At 46.0% G+C, this 18819-nt stretch overlaps 1 protein-coding gene across 2 annotated transcripts in view; it reads left to right on the forward strand.

Annotated features, from left to right (window-relative positions):
- Nucleotides 1–18819, forward strand: part of USP44 (ubiquitin specific peptidase 44) — a 243494-nt gene that overhangs the window by 185817 nt on the left and 38858 nt on the right. For both annotated transcript variants that reach the window (XM_085653378.1, XM_085653379.1), the window contains exon 5: nucleotides 14421–14626. In XM_085653378.1, coding sequence (XP_085509504.1) covers nucleotides 14421–14626 — 206 coding nt within the window. The remainder of the gene's footprint in view (nucleotides 1–14420; nucleotides 14627–18819) is intronic.

The following is an 18819-nucleotide window of genomic DNA, read 5'->3' on the forward strand; positions in this document are numbered from 1 at the left end:
CACAAAAAACTGTACCAATGCTAAAATGGCATCATTTAAACACGCCCCAGCCATTTTCAAAGACCCTGTAAGAGCTAGAATTCTCAACCCTAGAATTGACAAAAATTACAAACCCCCGCCCATGATACTACCTACATCAACCTTTTAGATTCTCTAGTGGTCACCAACGCTAGAAAACGGGCCAACTCTCAAACCTCCAGTGATGCTCCACCTCCGGACAGGGAGTCTAAATTATTAGATGCTTCGGGCAAACGAGTTGCTGCCCAAGCAGCTAATCACTGGAGGATAGCCAATGCACAGATATTACTTGCCAGGTATGATAGGGCTCATTACAACCAGCTAGAAACCCTATTGCAGCATTTTGCCTCATCAATATAATACCATGGCCAATGATTTGATTCAAGAGGGCAAACTAATAACTAATGCATCAGTCAAGTGTGCCCTTGATGCAGCAGACACCGCATCCAGGTCCATAAACACACGTGTGTTACTGAGAAGACATGCCTGGTTGCGCATTTCTGGCTTCTAACAGGAGGTACAAACAACTATCTTCAATCACCCGTTCAATCATGAACAACTGTTTTGCCCAGCTGTGGATACAGCCTTAGAAAAACTGAAAAAGGACATGGAGACTGCTCAATCCATGGGAGCATTACAGTACCCATACACACAAGGTTCCTTTCGGCGCTCCTGCTATAGAGGCGCATCCAAAAAATATCAGTGCAGACACTGCTTCTTCCTCATACAAAAACCCCACACAAACCTCCCCTAACGGGATATTTTAGAGGTGGACACAGAGGAAATAACACCAAAGGAAGAGGCCGAGGTAACAACAACACTCGCGCCTCTCCCTCTAATAAACAGTGACTTCCCTTCAGACCATTCCACTCCGGTCGGAGGGAGACTCAGTTCTACCTGTCTGGAAATCCATCACAGACAAGTGGGTAAGACAAAGTATCCAGTATGGTTACTGCCTAGAACTTACAGCAACTCCACCCAACATACCACCCAAGCAGCGTCCAATGTCCACGGAACATCTGACACACTTCAAACAGGAAGTTCTTTCACTGCTTAAAAAGCATGCAATAGAACCAGTCCCCATACAACATCAAGGAACAGGAGTTTATTCTCTATCTCCTAATTCCCAAAAAGGACGGTACCCTAAGGCTAATATTAGACCTCAGACCCCTCAATCTCTACATGCAGTCGGATCATTTTCACATGATCACTCTTCAACAAGTCCTTCCACTGCTTCAACAACAAGACTGCCTTGCCACACTAGATCTCAAGGACACCTACTTTCATATTCCCATACACCCTGCTCACAGAAAATACTGAAGGTTCACACTGGATGGCTAACGCTATCAGTTCAAAGTCCTTCCATTTGGAGTGACCACAGCACCCAGGGTGTTCACAAAGTGCCTTTGCAGTAGTAGCAGCACACTTGCGGAGACAACAAATTAATGTATTTCCATACCTCGATGACTGGCTCATAAAAGCCGAGTCATACAACCAGTGTGTTCACCACACTCATCAAACCATTCAGCTGCTACACAACTTGGTGTTCACAGTAAACTACACCAAGTCACACCTTCAACCCTCCTACATGCATCAGTATCTAGGAGCCACTTCTAGAGCTCTAGCGTACCCCAATCCAGCAAGGAGAGCCAGTATGCAAACTTTCAGCCCCAACACTCTCTTCCAAATTGAGTGTTTATGCAACTCATAGGAATGATGGCCTCTTGCATTTTCATTGTACATCACGCAAGACTTCAGATGCGCCCTTTACAGGAATGCTTAGCACGTCAGTGAAACCAGGCTCAAGGTCAACTTACAGATCTGGTGTAGGTGTACAGCCACACACATTGCTCTCTGCAGTGGTGGGATATACACAATCTTTCCAGAGGGCGGCTGTTTCTAGAGCTGGTTCCACAGACATTGCTAAAAGCAGACTCATCACTCACCGGCTGGGGAGCCAATCTCCTAAACCACACGATTCAGGGCAGGTGGACCACACAACAAAAACTGTTCCACATCAATTACCTAGAATTACTGGCAATTTTTCTAGTGTTAGTCATTCCAAACGCATCTCCTCAACAAAGCTGTCCTAGTTCACATAGACCATATGACAGCAATGTATTACATACAGAAACAAGGAGGAACACACTCTTTGCAGCGGTCTCATCTAGCGCAAAGTATATGGAGATGGGCCATTCCACAAAACATATCTTCTGTCAGAACACCTTCCAGGTGTGAACAATCAGATGGCGGATCTGTTAAGTCGTAAGACTCAACAGATACACAAATGGGAACTTCATCCTTAAGTTATTCAACCCTTCTTCCAGAGGTGGGGCCAACCAGACAGATCTGTTCACCACAAACGCAAAATGCCCAACCTTCGCCACCAGGTTCCCACACCCGTTGTCCAAAGGCAATGCGATATGGATGAACTGGTCAGGCAGATTTGCGTACGCTTTTCTGCCACTCCCGCTCATTCCACTAGTAGTACGCAAGCTGAAACAGTCTCTCAAGATGATCCTAGTTGCTCCAACATGGGCATGGCAACCATGGTTCACAACACCACTCTAACTCAGTAGTTCCACACCAAAAATTACGTCTCTCCCCAAAGCTGCTAATGAAGAACCATGGAGAGATAAGGCACCCTGATCCAGCACAACTGAATCTAGCGATCTGGCTCCTGAAATCCTAGAGTTTGGTTACCTCAACCTCCCACTGGACTGTATGAACATTATTAAAGAAGCCAGACGCCCCACTACTAGAGCTTGCTATGCAGCTAAATGGAAGAGATTCGTCATTTACTGCAATAACAAAATTGGCCCATTGGATGCTTCAATTCAAAACATTATCTGCTATTTGCTGCACCTACAAAGATAGAATCTAGAATACTCATCAATAAGATTACATCTAGCTGCCCTTGCCGCCTACCTACAAAACAGACAACACTTGTCATTGTTTAGAGTGCCTGCTATCAAAGCCTTTATGGAAGGCCTTAAAAGGGTAATTCCACCTAACTGCCACCCTCTCCAGTGAGGAACCTAAACCTTGTTCTTACTAGATTCATGGGTCCCCCATTTGAGCTTTTACAAAAATGTGAATTACAATTCCTTACATGGAAAGTAGCTTTCCTTGTCGCAGTCACCTCTCTCAGGAGGGTAAGTTATATCCAGGCTTTAACCACACTTGAACCATTCTTACAAATACATCGTAAGAAGGTGGTTCTTAGGACAAACCCAAAATTCCTTCCCAATGTAATCTCTACTTTCCACCTTAATCAATCAGTTTCCAGTATTTTTTCCAAAATCCTGATTCTGTAGCGGAAAGGGCTCTTCACATGCTCGACGTCAAAAGAGCTTTACTTTACTACATAGACAGCACTAAAAACTTTAGTAAGACAAAGCAACTGTTTGTAGCTTTCTCTCCACCTCATAAAGGTAATCCAATTTCCAAAGCCGGAATTGCCAGTTGGATAGTAAAATGTATCAAATATGCTATCAGAAAGCAAAACGTAGGTTAACAATTCACCCTAGAGCGCATTCAACACGCAAGCTAGGGGTTTCAATGGCATTCTTAAGTAACATTCCTCTAGAAGACATTTGTTAGGCAGCAACATGGTCTACAACACACCTTCACCAAACACTATTGTGTAGATGTGAAGGCAAAGCAACAAGCTTCTGTAGGCCAAGCTGTTCTTAGGACACTTTTTCAACCCACTGCAACTGATACAGGCGACCACCACTAGGTGAGACACTGCTGTACTATCTATGCTCAGTGTAAATTCTGCAGCTCCTATTCCTCGAACGGAAGATGCTACTTACCAGTATGCATCTGTTCTTGGCATGTAGAGCTGCAGAGATTCACGCCTGCCCGCCCACCTCCCCGGAACCTGTATCTGTTCCAGTGTTATCTTACTTAGATACATTCTCATGGACATCTTTCTGTTTATTACAAACGCCATCATTTCCCTTCATGGCGAATAACAAATCTGAGGATGGAGTTGATGCCCATGCGCACTATCGTCCAAGGGGGAAGTCACCTATCTAGTGACTACAAAAGACTTCTTCCAAGACAACAAGGTGCAAGCATCCAAGCCCAACACCAGATGGCGATCTATGTACAGAGTGTGAATCACTGCAGCTCTACATGCCAAGAACAGATGCATACTGGTAAGTAGCATTTTCCTTACTTGGAAAGTAAGACTGAAAACCTGCCTGCCATGTAAAGACTCAAAATGTACTGACAGTTATATTATGACTCCTAATCTAAATTATGCAAAGTATTGGTAAGCAACTGTGAGAGTTTAATTCCCAAGTACTTTAGCATTACTTTCAGAAATGGGCAACACCTACTGTATCTGTTAGCCACTGCAGAAAATGTCCAATACCCCGGCATGCTGATCTTCTGCCATCAGTGGCAGCTAGCACCCAAATCTCAAGACAAGTGAATCTTGGAATAAGGCAACTGAAATCTTGGTTTGGATGTTTGCAACTTCCTGAAGGGTGTAAGTTAATTTTGTTAGAAGCTCACTAACGTAATCAAGAATAGGAAACATTGATCTAGATTGTAGGGTTTTGAAAGTGTTCGTGGAGGCTCTTCAAAGAGTTATCTCACCAAGAACACAACCAGTCCATCATGGGCCTTAATGTAGTTCTTGCACCTCTTTCAAACTGCTACATTCTTGTCTGATGCAATTTCTCTAATGGTTGCAAAATGCTTCTTGCGTAGCGTTCGTGAATTGCAAGTATTGCGTGTTTTACAAACATTCGGTCATCTTATGGACAAACTTGTGCTTCCTCCCCTATGTCAACTCCAGTTTCATGTCCATTAAACCGCTGACCTACCGATCTTTCCACAACCTCAGTCCGTTGCAGAAAGAGCAGGGCACATATTAAATGTAAAACGAGAACTAATCTGTTACATTGATACTAAATCTGTTCAGAAAGTAAAATCTGTTTGTTGCTGTTAAGGCCCACTCTGGCAGTCATATTTCTTAGTTAAGGTTTGCAAGATGTATAGTGAATTGTCTTCAAATCTCTTATGCTAAAGCCAAACATACACTTAATGTTGTTCAGTTAGAAATGGGGTTTCTGGTTGGCAGAGGTATACACCTTGTCCAAGCAGGAACCACTACACTCTAGACAGGGTAAGCTAGATACACAATAAAAGATAACCCGTTCCCACCCTCTGGTAACTTGGCACAGAGCAGTCAGACTTATCTAAAGAGGCACTGTGTAATTATTTGGATTAGGTATTTGTACAATACGCGCACACACACTCAGTGACGCAATGAAAACACCACAAAAGACTCCACACAGGTTTATATAAATAGACCATCATTTTATTAGTAAATAAAGACCAAAATGACAAATTCAATAAGTAGAACCGGATTTACGTATTTTAAAAGATTAGGTGACCATATAGTGCTTAGTCAAAAAGCACCAACCAAATAAATCTGGTCACACCAGACCGGGGTAAATCCAAAGTTCAGGCTGACTGCGATGGAAGGCAGGTCGGCTACTGGACTCGCACAGGTCCACTTGAAAAAGTACCTTGGATGGAGGCTGCGTCAATGGCGAAGACTCAATGCAAGGAGCAGAGGAGGCGATGCATTGTCGATCCCATGGATGGATGTCATGCATCGGTTTCGATACGTGCAGGTAAAGGCTCAGTTGACCAACCTCTTTGCGATGCGCCGTTAAGCCGCGCAGTCAATCTTCGCCGAGCCGCACAATCTGTTGAAACAATGTCGTCTGGTAGCAGCTGAGTCACGTTTGATTTTGCTATTTTAAATAAGTTTATGGAGCCTGTATATAATTGAATTAAAACTACGCTCTATCAACCCTCTGCCTTGCATATATTCCTGCTGCCATTTGCTTTTTTTGCATATTTAATATTTCGGAGTAAAGTGGAAGGAAAGCTCTTTTATAGAACGCGTCTAAGGGAGCTTTATTTGCATTTGATCAGTTCCCCGGGGCTTTTTTAGTAGACCGTCATCTCCATGGCCGTGTTCAGTGCCAGTCATACTGCCTGTAGCACACACCATCTTGGTTGGCAGTCTGTTTTTTTCTTTCACCTTGGCCTCAGTATTTAATGAGGGCATGTGCACGGATGCACTTCTGACGCACCAAAGGCAAGCTGGTCTGTGCTCAAACGGGCACAGGGACCCTGCCCTTTTAGGGTCAAGTAAACTAAATGTCAGTTGTGTGAATATACCAATGTTACTATGTTTAGGGGAGACACGCATGTACTTTAGCACTGGTAAAGTGCTTTGAGTCCTAAGGCCAACAAAATGAATCTGCAAAAAGAGGGGGTATGCAGGCAAAATGTTTGGGGCAAGAACACCCTAAGGATGGACAGGTCTAACGTACCAAGGGCACGTTCTACTCTTCCACCCTTCCCAAAGCAGCTGCATGGTCTACACCAGACACCTTCATAAAGCATTACTATGTAGGCATTCATGCCAGATAAGAGCTACAGGTCAGGCAAACTGTCCTTAGAACATTGTTCCAAACCGTAACTTTATCTGCTTGAAAGCCACCACTTAAGTGGCAGGGTACTTTTTTCAGGCTATGCAAAGCATGTGATCTACAGCTACAACTGCAACAGAAAATGTTACCTGTAATGAATGCCCCCTCATTACTACCCTTAGTGCATCCAATGCCACTTTTTTTATTTTCAGCTCCCCTCTGTTAAATGTAAACAGTAAGGCATTTCTGTATGGTTTAGCAAATCTTTGTGTACAGCCACTGGTTTTTGTAAAAGAGGATGATTTAAGATACCAGGTACAGGTTTGTAGCTACGCTTAAAAGCGGTAGATTCATTTGCATCCTCCCACCTCCCTAGATGTGAACTTGCATTTAAATATTTTTCATCATTATACATCATTTTCTCAATGCACCATAGACTGTTTCGCTTTGCTTCACTCCACATTCTTTCATTCACCTGTCAGGAGAAAAACCATCCAAAGGGTGGTATTTGAAAAACTGTTATAGATTCCTTACCTTAGAATTACCCTCAGGCGTCCGATTAGATCCGGAGAATTTTTCTGTAGCAGTACCTCTGCGTGTTGGTAGGTGGCGTCCGTCGACTCCGCGTTCGGCGTCGTTATCGCCAGGATCACTTTGCGGTATCTTAGACGCCAATCCTGCACGCTGACGTCAGTTCTTTCTAGAAAGCGGAACCCTTGGTCATTATTTAACTAGCACTTTTACAACTTTTGTCAACATCTTTTTCAAGTTGTTTGACTCCTGGTGCACGTAGGGATGTCCCATTGTTGGACTGGCTTCAAGCCTTTTGACTCCTCTCACAAGTTGATGTCGGTCACTGACCCCCACCTCTTGTGCCTGGAGTGCGACCACGACCCGAAGTCGTCCTCCGACTGTCGGGCCATGAACCCGAATTCTTTGTGGTAGCGGTCCCTAAAGCTTCTGGAGTCCCATCAGTTGGCTCCGTGCTGCTCTAGCTCCCCGTCGAGAAGGGAGGTCGTGGGACCAGTCGCAGATTTACCACCCTCACTCTTCCTCGAAGTCTTCGTCATCGGGTAAGTCTAAGCACAAGAAGAAGGCAAAGAAGCACTGTCGCTCTTCGCCTATCCAACGGCCGACACAACGCCGGGCACAGTAGGTCGTCGTCCTTAGGCTCTGCCCGCGGAGCCTACTGGGACGGCTGAAGTTATGGATAGGTGGTTGAATAAATCAGTGTCTTCTTAAGTATTCTCAATATAGACGTTGATGTCCCTTAAACTGGTGTAACTTAAGTCCTTCTCTGGGTATTTGCAGAGTAACACTTGGCATGCACTCTTTCCCGAATTTGTGTTACTGTTGCAGTTCTGCAAAACAGTTGTTTAGTTGGGGCAGAACTAATGCAGCAGGAAATTGGGGAAGAACCAAAGAGCAGTAGATCTACATTCCCTTTTAATTGCCAACACATTTTGAATTACTACATCCAGTGATTAATGTCAATAGTAAAAATGTTTTAAAGAATAAAGAAACACGTCTGCTTTGTCTAATCAAAGTGAGGCAGATAATAGATTCTGTCCAGAGCTGTCATGTCAAGATAGCTTTATTCGATTTCAGTATAAAAACCATAAAAGCAACATTAAAATACATACATATTAAAAATACTACATTAAGAAAGAAGTCTTACAGCTTTATATACGGCTTAGTCGAGTTACTCAGCATAAAAACAGGCTCTGCCTTCGTTCATCGACAGTCTACACCTAATAGCAAATTTTAAAAACTTAGCTAAGGCATTAATGGTTATTTCATCTTGGAGTAAGAGCAGTTTCAGAAAAGCAGGCCTACACTGCCTGAGTCCCCAGGACTTCAGTAGGGGCATCAAATATAGCCTTCTTCCCCATGAATAAAATTTACAAAATAGGACACAGTGTATTTGCGATTGTGTTGCAACATTATCACAGGGACACTTAATTAGATGTGAAGACCAATCATTTCTAGCTGGGAAAGTTATTAATCTAAAGTAAGATCCAACTCTCAGACGGGCTAACAGCATCCTGTCATAGCTGGGAAAATCGGGGGACAGGTACAACTGTAAACCAGGGGCCTGTAGCAGTGAATTATGTTGGAGTACTGATTTCTTGCTTATTTCATCACACCAACGTTGATTTTCCAGGAAGTCAAGGCACCTTTGTTTGTAATCCTTCCTGGACATCGAGTTTAAGGAACCAGGGTTTTCAAAGAAGGCTGGGTGTCCCATCTTAATCATAAATTCTTTTATGTAAGCAATCCAGGGAATATCCATGCATCTTTCCAATTTAAGGCAGTCAATCAAAATAGATCTATTAAAGACAGTTTCCTCTTTAGTCCATATCTTGTGCCATAACAGTAAGGGGCTAACTTTAATCAAATCTGAAATGTATGGCAGGTCTAATTCTTTATGACAGATATATGTGGGGGACGAATTTGGGACCGCCAAGAGATAGCGCAAAAAAGAATTTTCTCTTACTTGGATCTCTTGACAGTCAGCAATGCCCCATAGGCCAGAACCATATATTGCGGTTGAAATGCATTTGGCATTATAAATGTCCATTAAAATGCGTACAGGCCTACCCCCCAATTTGTTGGAAAACTGTTTTACTGCTCCTAGTGCACGGGCGAAAGCAAGGTTTCTACTCCTAATCGCTGCTTTCCAGGAACCTTTTTCATTAAAAACAACCCCTAAATATGAGAAGGTACTTGTAAGAGCTATCTTGGACTTTTCGATAAAAACATTACAGGGGAGTTTTTTCTTCGAGGAGCAGCACATGGAAAAGGTTTTCCCAATATTTACTTTTAGTCCTCTAGTACTCATAAACAGTGTAAAACAGGTTAGAGCTTTTTGGAGGCCCAATTGGGTTCTCGCCATGATAACTGCGTCGTCCGCATATAGTAAAATGGGAACCGGCGTGCCATCAATTAAAGGATAATCTACATTTTGTGTGGTTAAAAATTCCGCCACACCATTTATGTATAAATTAAAAAGAAATGGTGCCAGGATACACCCCTGTCGGACTCCTTTGTTTATTGGGAACTTAGTAGAACATTCTCCTTTATTTCCAAATCGAACCTTTGCACCGGCCCCCCTGTATAATTCTTTGATGAAATTAAGGATGTTTGTATCAATACCCAAGCCTGTCAAGGTATCCCATAGTACCTCATGGTTCAGACAATCGAAAGCAGAACTTAAATCAATGAACGTCATAAAAAGATTACCTTTTTTTGCCGTCATGTATTTGCCGATAATTAGGGCCAGATTTAGTCCCTGTTCGATTGTACCTAGGCCTGTTTTGAAACCATATTGGAACTTGGAAAGGTTAACCTTTTCCTCTGCCCAGGAATTTAATCTATTTAAGATTACCCTGCCTGCCACTTTCATCAACGTGTCAAGTAAGGAAATAGGCCTATAGCATTTAGGGTCGTTTCGATCACCCTTTTTAAAAATAGGCACAACTATTGCTTCTTGCCAGGTCGATGGAAAGCCAATAGTATTAAAACTATTTAAAACATTGGTCAACAGAGGAGACCATAGGGATAATGTATTTTTATATATATCAATAGGGACTCCGTCCGGGCCGGGAGCTTTATTTCTCGAACTTTCTAATAGTGCCAATTCTACTTCCAGGACAGAGAACGAAATACTAATGGGAAAAGAAGTGGAAGGGGCGGGGTCAGATGAAAGCTGATGTTTGTGTGGTATAAAGACTGTGACGGGAAGAACATCTTCTTTATATAATTCGGTGAAATATTCCACCCAAGTTGGTCCGTCGATAGCGAGCTCTACCTTGTCTGTTTTTCTATCTACAAAAAAGGGAGCATTTACTGCTTTCCAGAAGGCAGTGCTATCTCTCAACTTGCTGGCCTTTGTTAGGGTCTCCCACGCAAGCTCTTTCAACTCCTGTTTCCGATTTTTCAGGCAGGTTCTGTAAGCTAATCTCGCAGATCTGACTGCTGACAAGTCTTTCGGTGTTTCCTTTAAGATCCGCTTTAAAAACGAATGTGCTTTAGTGCAGTCAGAATTAAACCATCCCTCAGTTTTTTCTCTCGTCCCTGTCCGAGATGTTCCTATCAGTTTTTCACTAATGTACAGAGTAATCTGGTTAAAAGCATTTGCAATCATGTGCGGGTCGGGATTTTCCTCCAAACATGTCTTGATATTGTTGTAATTTTCCTTAATTAAATTTTGGAGAAAGTTTATAGGGTCTACTTTATTCCATTTTACTACATAGCCGTTTTGTCTCGCCAAAGAAAGCGCATGGTGATATAAATTTTCGGCTACGTTATTTCCCGATCTAATACATAGCTCAATGTCAAAAGTTGTGCTGATCGGGTAATGGTCGCTCATCACGGTATCCAGTGTTAAGAAAGACCGTACAATATGGTGGTGAAAAGTAGAAATCAATATATAGTCTATTACAGACTGTAAGCCACGCCCATTAAATGTAGGTTGAAAAGCAACCAGGGGCTTACAAAGTTCATTTGCGAACCCCATGTTCAAGTCAAAAATTAGGGCATTAAACAAGTTTCCCAAAGAGGTATGCTCAAAATGTGTGCATGGTTCGCCAGATAGGTTAACCATACCACAAATACCTGAGTCACTTAGGGGGCATAAGTGACAGTTAAAGTCGCCCAGCAGTATGATACACGTATCATTTTGTTCGTGATTAAGGCTAAGCGAACGTAAACAGTCAGTTAGATCTTCCAAAATTTTTTGCTGTGATTCCTTTGGGATATTGTTATACAAGTTCACCACAATAAAAGATCGTTTCCCACCTGCCATTAGACTGAGAACCTGAAAACTATTGTGCCCTGGTCTAATGTGTTGTTTAATGGACAAAATAGTTTTATTAGAGATATAGGTGCAGAGGCCCCCAGAACACCTGCCTCTCCGTGACTGAGTGGCGGGGGTGAAGTATGTTCGATAGCCTAAAATATGGGTCTCAGTTAGTTCCCAGCATTCCTGAAGACAGATAATGTCATATTCCGCAATTAAATCGCGAAATATGGGGTCATTTACCTTACTTGCTAATCCCGCTATATTCCATGAGAGGAAAGACAGTTTCCCTCTTGGTTTTTCCCCTTGGGGTTTTAGATTTTGGGGGTAATCCAGAGAGGGTTCTATTTCACTCACGGACGGGTTATTTTCAAAGTCATTATTTAATAATGGGCTAGGTAATAGAGATACTGTTTGGGTTTTTAAAGGCTGATTGTCTCTTAACTCATCAGTTTCCACTAGGGAAGTAGATGTCCTGGGGTTGATATTAATGTGTGATTTGTCTGTACCAGGATAGTGGACGTTAGAGCCACGGTTCTTCTGAAAAAGTCAATCCACCATCTCCAAACAATCAAATCTATTGAAAGTTGGTATGCCTTTCCAGGTATCCCTAGATGAACAATCTCTGATGGGCTGCCTTTCCCAACGCCTATTGACTATACCGCAATCCCGAGTGCCCACCCTAATCCAATTTTCGTTGCTGCGAAAATGATGGTAAGGAGAAATGGGTGGATAAAAGAAGGAAAGGCGTTTAGGTAAGATACCCTCGTTGCTTAAATTCGTGTCCCAAGAGCAAATATAGTCGACTGTGTCTGGGTTATCAAAATTAACCAAAACACAGTCGCCCGATATCGATTTACTTCCTGGGCCCACCCAGGGTACCCTACGGACCATTAAGATCTTGCTACATCTGTTGGATGGTAAGGGTCGGTTAATATTTAACCAGTGTTGAGCTTTATTTTTTAATGATCCGGTTGTCTCTTCATCTTCCTCCTTCAATTCAGGGACTCCGGTCAGTATTACCACATAAGGTGAGGCTTCTGGGGGTAAACTAATACTTGGATTTCCTAGATTTGTTCCCCAGGTAGAATGTTTGGCAGTATTGGAATCCTGTACCAAATTTGTGGGGGCGTTTTTTTTAGTAGCCACATTTATTATATTATCTGTCATAGTGGATGTCGATTTAATTACCTTTTTCGCAGGGACCATTGTTTTAAGAATCGGGGGGGTCGGTGAAGATGATTTTAGGCGGGTTAAACTTTCGCTTTCATTCTGTGATGTCACTGGATTTGGCTGGAATTTTGAGGTTTTAGACAAATCCATTAACTGTCCCTCGATCCGTTTCAACCTGGTCTCTATGGGAGAAAAAGATTTTAAAAAGCTCCTTAATGTATTCGGCTAAATGGTGATCAGGTTCAAAAATATCATGGTTTATGTCAGTTACAAAAGAGGCCCCCCCCATTATTCGGCTCCAAATTAACTACAGTTTCTATTGGACATTTTCTTATGGGTAAATCCTTAGACTGCTGTCCTTTGAGTGCTGCAGACCTGAGTGAGAGTTTACTCTCCCCTTTCTTCGCTATGGCAGTAGGTTTTTTTGATGACTTGGACTTTTTTGTGGTATTATCCTTTATCTTGTTCCTAGGGTGTTTTAGTAATTTTGTCGTTTTTAAACCAGCTCCCTTACTAGCATCTCGCGACTGCTCAATTATCGAATCCTGGGATGATAAATCAATACTCAATAACTCAGTAACAAGGAGTGGAGATCTCTCTAGTTGAGTTAGAGATAATGAATCCACCATTGATGGTGAAAGGTCCACGGTATTTGGGATGCTATGTAAATCTACCTGTATTACATTCGTGGTTACCTTATTGCTTTGTGGAACGGGAGTTTTAACTGTAGCAATGTGTCCCATAGACGAACGCCGTGCTAATAACAGATCTTGTGAGACTCTCCGTTCCATAATTGCAATTCCTTGATCAATTACTGAGTTTGCTCTAACAATAAAATTATCTATGGGGCCAGTAATGTTTGATACATCCACATTTAACCTACTCTTGTTCCCTCTGGTATTCGCCATCTATAACAATGAATAAATATACAGCTATCAAAAGATAAGCACTTAGTCCTGGAAGTAAATTTTACCCGTAAATGTTACTGGTCAACTGGACATTAGACGTTAGAGGGGGGGCCCGGTCCGGTCTTGCTCGGTCTGGAACGGGCATGAACGGGCCCGCCCTTGGCCCGGGCTTCGCCCGGCGCGCGTCCCGCGCTGCGTCAGCGAGTTCCAATTGTATAGTGCAGGTAGGCGGGCAAACAGGCGAGGGGGGAGTGTCCGGGAAGAGGCAGCAGCTGTTCGAAATCTTCAGGCTGCAAGCGCCTCGCAGTCCCTCACACCCTTTCGAAGCGCCCAACAAAATCCACAAACAAAGGGTTCAGGAATCCTGGCACGAGCGGCACCCGCGGAGCGGGGGCCGCGATTCAGCTTTCAAAGTCAAAGGCTTCAAGTATCCTGACACGAGCGGCACCCGAGAAGCGGGGGCCGCAAGTCAGCTTTTAAGGACAGGTAGGCGGGCAAACAGGCGAGGGGGGAGTGTCCGGGAAGAGGCAGCAGCTGTTCGAAATCTTCAGGCTGCAAGCGCCTCGCAGTCCCTCACACCCTTTCGAAGCGCCCAACAAAATCCACAAACAAAGGGTTCAGGAATCCTGGCACGAGCGGCACCCGCGGAGCGGGGGCCGCGATTCAGCTTTCAAAGTCAAAGGCTTCAAGTATCCTGACACGAGCTGTCAGAATTAATGTGAACATAGGAAATATTAAATCCTCCCTAAGGCCAGGACGCCAGTGTTTCAAGATAACGATTTATGTAAATCAATTCAGTTAGGAAATGTATCTTAATCCACTAAAAGCGGCAAAACAGGAACTTGATATTGAGCCCTGACTAACTATATTTCATTTATAACAACTATTACCTCAGTTCTTTTCCAATTGAAAATGGTGAATATAGCCTTCTGTACAGAAGGCCTGGGGCTCAAAGATTTTAGTCATTTAAGTTGTATTGTCCATTTTTCTCAATATTGCAGTTTTTAAGTCTTTGGAAAGGCTAAAGTTTGATTACACTTATTTCTTTACCAGGTGGTCTGGCCGCAATCATCGCGAGAAAATTGGAGTGCATGTCAGCTTTGATCAGATGCTAAATATGGAGCCCTACTGTTGCAGGGAATCAACAAAAACTCTCATACCAGAATGCTTTATTTATGACCTCTCTGCAGTTGTGATGCATCATGGGAAAGGATTTGGGTCTGGACATTACACTGCTTTTTGCTACAATCCTGAAGGAGGTCAGTATATTTACAGAAAATTGTAATTCCTCCTCTCCTTTTCTTTGTGAATAAGAACAAAACAAATTGGTTGTTTGCATTTTTGTTCCAGAAATGTCATTTCTCTAGTCTGTCGTCAAAAACAGTGGCTACTATTCGACAAATACCAAATCCTCCTTTATGTGGTCTCCACTGATCACTAGAAGCACTAAACGTCACTAGTGCACCTGATCCTAGAGCACACTTTACAAAATAAACATTTGTACACTTTGAAAAGAAAAAAAGCCAGAGTAAAACAAAAAAAACATTTTAACAGCCAATTATAGGCTACATTTGCCAGCCTTTGCATACTTTCTGTAAGTAACAAAAAATTACTACAGTTGAAAAATAGCCACTAATTAATAAGTGACGAGAAACTTTTTAGAGGACAAAGTGAGAGAAAAGCAGGGCAATATCGCTAAATAGGCTGCAGCCTAGAGAGGATGAGAGCTGTCGCTGCTCCTTTGAGGGAGGACACTACACCAGTATCCCATCATGCCCTGTTCGTGCCAGTTTCTTCAGTTCTGTATCTTTTTTTGGCTCCTGTCAACAGGAGCCTGGAGCGCAGAGCTTGGCATTTTCGGCCTTTTCCCCCTAGAAAATTCTCAACCTTTAAAATTGGTTTTGCTTGCTGCCTCTGGAGGCAGGAAGTTTTTTTGTCATTGGTTTTTCATTGGGTTTTTAAAGACTTAAATCAACAGGCAGGCATTTCAATCTTGAACCTGTAAATATAAACTTCCCTTCAATCAATCAAAGCATTTATATAGCGCACTACTCACCCGGAGAGTCTCAAGGCGCTGGGCAGGGGGGGTCCGCTACTGCTCGAACAGCCAGGTCTTGAGCTGCTTCCTGAAGGCGAGGTGGTCTTGGGTCAGGCGGAGGTGGGTCGGGAGGGAGTTCCAAGTCTTGGTGGCCAGGTAGGAGAAGGACCTTCCTCCTGTTGTAGCTCTTCGGATGCGGGGGACGGCGGCGAGGGCATGGCTGGTCGATCGAAGCTGGCGGGTGGGAGTGTAGAAGTTGAGGCGGCTGTTGAGGTATCTTGGGCCTTGGTTGTGTAGGGCTTTGTGAGCGTGGGTGAGGAGACGGAAGGTGATTCTCTTGTTGACCGGGAGCCAGTGCAGGTCTCTCAGGTGTCCGGAGATGTGGCTGTGACGGGGTATGTCGAGGATGAGTCTTACTGAGGCGTTCTGGATCCGCTGGAGTCTCTTCTGGAGCTTGGCGGTGGTTCCGGCGTAGAGGGCGTTTCCGTAGTCCAGTCGGCTGGTGACGAGGGCCTGGGTGACCGTCTTCCTGGTCTCGGTGGGGATCCACCGGAAGATCTTGCGTAGCATGCGCAGGATATTGAAGCAGGACGAGGAGACGGCGTTGACTTGTCTGGTCATGGAGAGGGAGGAATCCAAGATGAAGCCCAGGTTGCGTGCGTGGTCTGTCGGTTTGGGTGCGCTGCCCAGGGCGGGGGGCCACCAGGAGTCGTCCCAGGCGGAGGGAGAGGAGCCCAGGATGAGAACTTCCGTCTTGTCTGTGTTCAGTTTCAGGCGGCTGGTCGTCATCCACTCTGCTACGTCTTTCATCCCTTCGTGTAGGTTGGCTCTGGCGGGGTCGTTGGTGAGGGAGAGGATCATCTGAGTGTCGTTGGCGTAGGAGATGATGTTGAGGTTGTGTTGGCGTGCGATGGCTGCCAGAGGGCTCATGTAGACATTGAAGAGGGTGTGGCTGAGCGAGGAGCCCTGAGGGACGCCGCAGATGATTTCGGTGGCTTCTGATCTGAACGGTGGAAGGCGGACTCTCTGTGTCCTTCCGGCGAGGAAGGAGATGACCCAATCCAGTGCCTTCTCCTGGATTCCGACGTTGCTGAGGCGCTGCACTAGGGTGCGGTGGCAGACAGTGTCGAATGCCGCGGAGAGGTCCAGGAGGATGAGGGCCGCTGTTTCTCCATTGTCTAGCAGGGCTTGGATGTCATCGGTGGCAGCGATGAGGGCGGTCTCGGTGCTGTGGTTGGCCCGGAAGCCAGACTGCGAGAGGTCGAGGGATCCATTAGTCTCGAGGAAGGCGGCCAGCTGCTTGTTTATGTTCTTCTCGATGACTTTGGCCGGAAACGGGAGGAGCGAGATGGGGCGGTAGTTTTTGAGTTCGGTGGGGTCTGCTGACGGTTTCTTGAGTAGAGCGCTGAGTTCAGCGTGCTTCCAGCTCTCAGGGAAGGTAGCGGTGTCGAAGGAGGTGTTGATGATGTCCCGCAGGTGGGGTGCGATGACAGCGTCGGCCTTGTTGAAGACGTGGTGGGGGCAGGGTTCGGTTGGAGATCCAGAGTGGATGGTGTTCATCGTGCGGATGGTGTCTTCGGTGCTGGTCGGGGTCCAGGTGCGTAGGGTGGTGGTGGGGAGCGTAGGTGCGGTCGTGGGGATCGTTGGTTGTGTGCTGAAGCTGTTGTGAATGTCAGCGATCTTGTTGTGGAAGTAGGAGGCGAGGGAGTTGCAGAGGTCTTGAGATGGGGTGATGTCGTTGTTTCCGGCGTTGGGGTTGGAGAGCTCTTTAACGGTGTTTAAGAGTTCCTTGCTGTTGTGTGCGTTGTTGTCCAGTCGTTCCTTGAATGCAGTTTTCTTGGTGGCGTGGATCAGTTGATGGTGTTTTCGGGTGGCGAGCTTGAGGGTGGTCATGTTGTCTGGTGTAGGATCTCTGCGCCAGGTTCTCTCGAGGGCTCGGCAGTTCTTCTTGGAGCTCTTGATTTAGTCGGTGAACCAGGGTGCTTTCTTGCTGCCGGGTCTGCTAGGTGGGGTCCTCAATGGGGCGAGGTCGTCTGCGCAGCTGCTGATCCACTTCGTGAGGTTGTCGGCGGCCTGGCTGGGGTTTGCTGAGCTGGTGGGGGGGTGCTGGCTCAGGGATGCAGCGAGCTGGTCGGCTGTGATCTTGTTCCAGCTTCTGCGTGCAACCTGTTGCTGGTGGTGGTGGACCGCTGTTCTTTTGAAGCTGAAGTGGATGCAGCTGTGGTCCGTCCAGTGGAGTCCGGTGGCGTGGCTGAAGACGATGTCCTTGCTGGATGAGAAGACTGGGTCGAGTGTGTGTCCGGCGTAGTGGGTGGGGGTGGTCACCAGCTACTTGAGACCGAGGTTGGCGAGGTTGTCCAGCATGGTGGTGGTGTTGCGGTCGTTGTTGTTCTCCTGGTGGAAGTTGAGGTCCCCGAGGAGGATGTAGTCAGCGGAGGGGAGGGCGTGCGGGGTGATGAAGTCGGCGATGTCTTCGCTGAATTGTGTGCGGGGTCCCGGGGGTCTGTAGATGAGGGTGCCTCTGAGGGTGGTCTTCGGGTTGGTGTGGATCTGGAACTGCAGGTGTTCGGCGTGTTGGTCGTGATGCGGATGGTGTTCCTGTGGACGATGGCGATGCCTCCTCCAGTTTGGTTGCCGCGGTCCCTCCGGGTGATCTTGTATCCGTCCGGGATGGCGATGTCGGGTGCTGAGGAGGCGTTCATCCAGGTTTCGGTGAGGAATGCGACTTCTGGGGATGTGGTGTCGAGGAGGTTCCAGAGTTCGACGTGTCTGTGGACGGAGAGAGTGTTGAGCAGGATGCACTTCAGGTGGTTGCTGCTGGTGCTCGGCTTGGCGGGTGCGGTGCAGGTCCGGATGCAGGTGAACTTGCAGGAGTGGCAGCTGAAGGGTCCGTGGGTTCGTCTCGGGGTGGCTCGGTAGCATCCCGGGGTTCGGCCGGTGTTGAGTTCGGTGGTGTTGTATGTCCGGCGGGGGGGCTGGTGTCTGCGGGGGCCAGGGGTTCGGGCGCGGTCTAGGCGCGGAGGGGCGCAGACGGGCTTACCTTTGGCGCACCTTCGGCGCGCTTAGGGCGCGCCCGCTGCGCGTCAACGCTGCGCGTTTGCCACTCTGCCATATGAGGAGAGTGGGGGGGGGGGCGGAGCGAGGGAGGAGCAGCAAATGGGAAGGGTCCTAGGTGGAAGGGGGCGGGGCCGCAGGAGAGCAGCAGCGGGGAGGTGGCGGGGGCACAGCAAGGGAAAACAGCGGGCAACAAATAAGAGGACAACGGCTGGGCACAGAAAGGGCAACAGAGGATACAGCAACAATCAGAGGGGAAACAAACCGCAAATCACAGGAGACAGGTCACGAAACGGGCAACGGAGGGGAAAACAAACAGTCAGCAGGAGAAAGCGGCGCTGCGCTACGGAGGCTGAGACC

The sequence above is a fragment of the Triturus cristatus genome, chromosome 4_1 (assembly GCF_964204655.1).
Source record: "Triturus cristatus chromosome 4_1, aTriCri1.1, whole genome shotgun sequence".
NCBI lineage: Eukaryota > Metazoa > Chordata > Amphibia > Caudata > Salamandridae > Triturus > Triturus cristatus.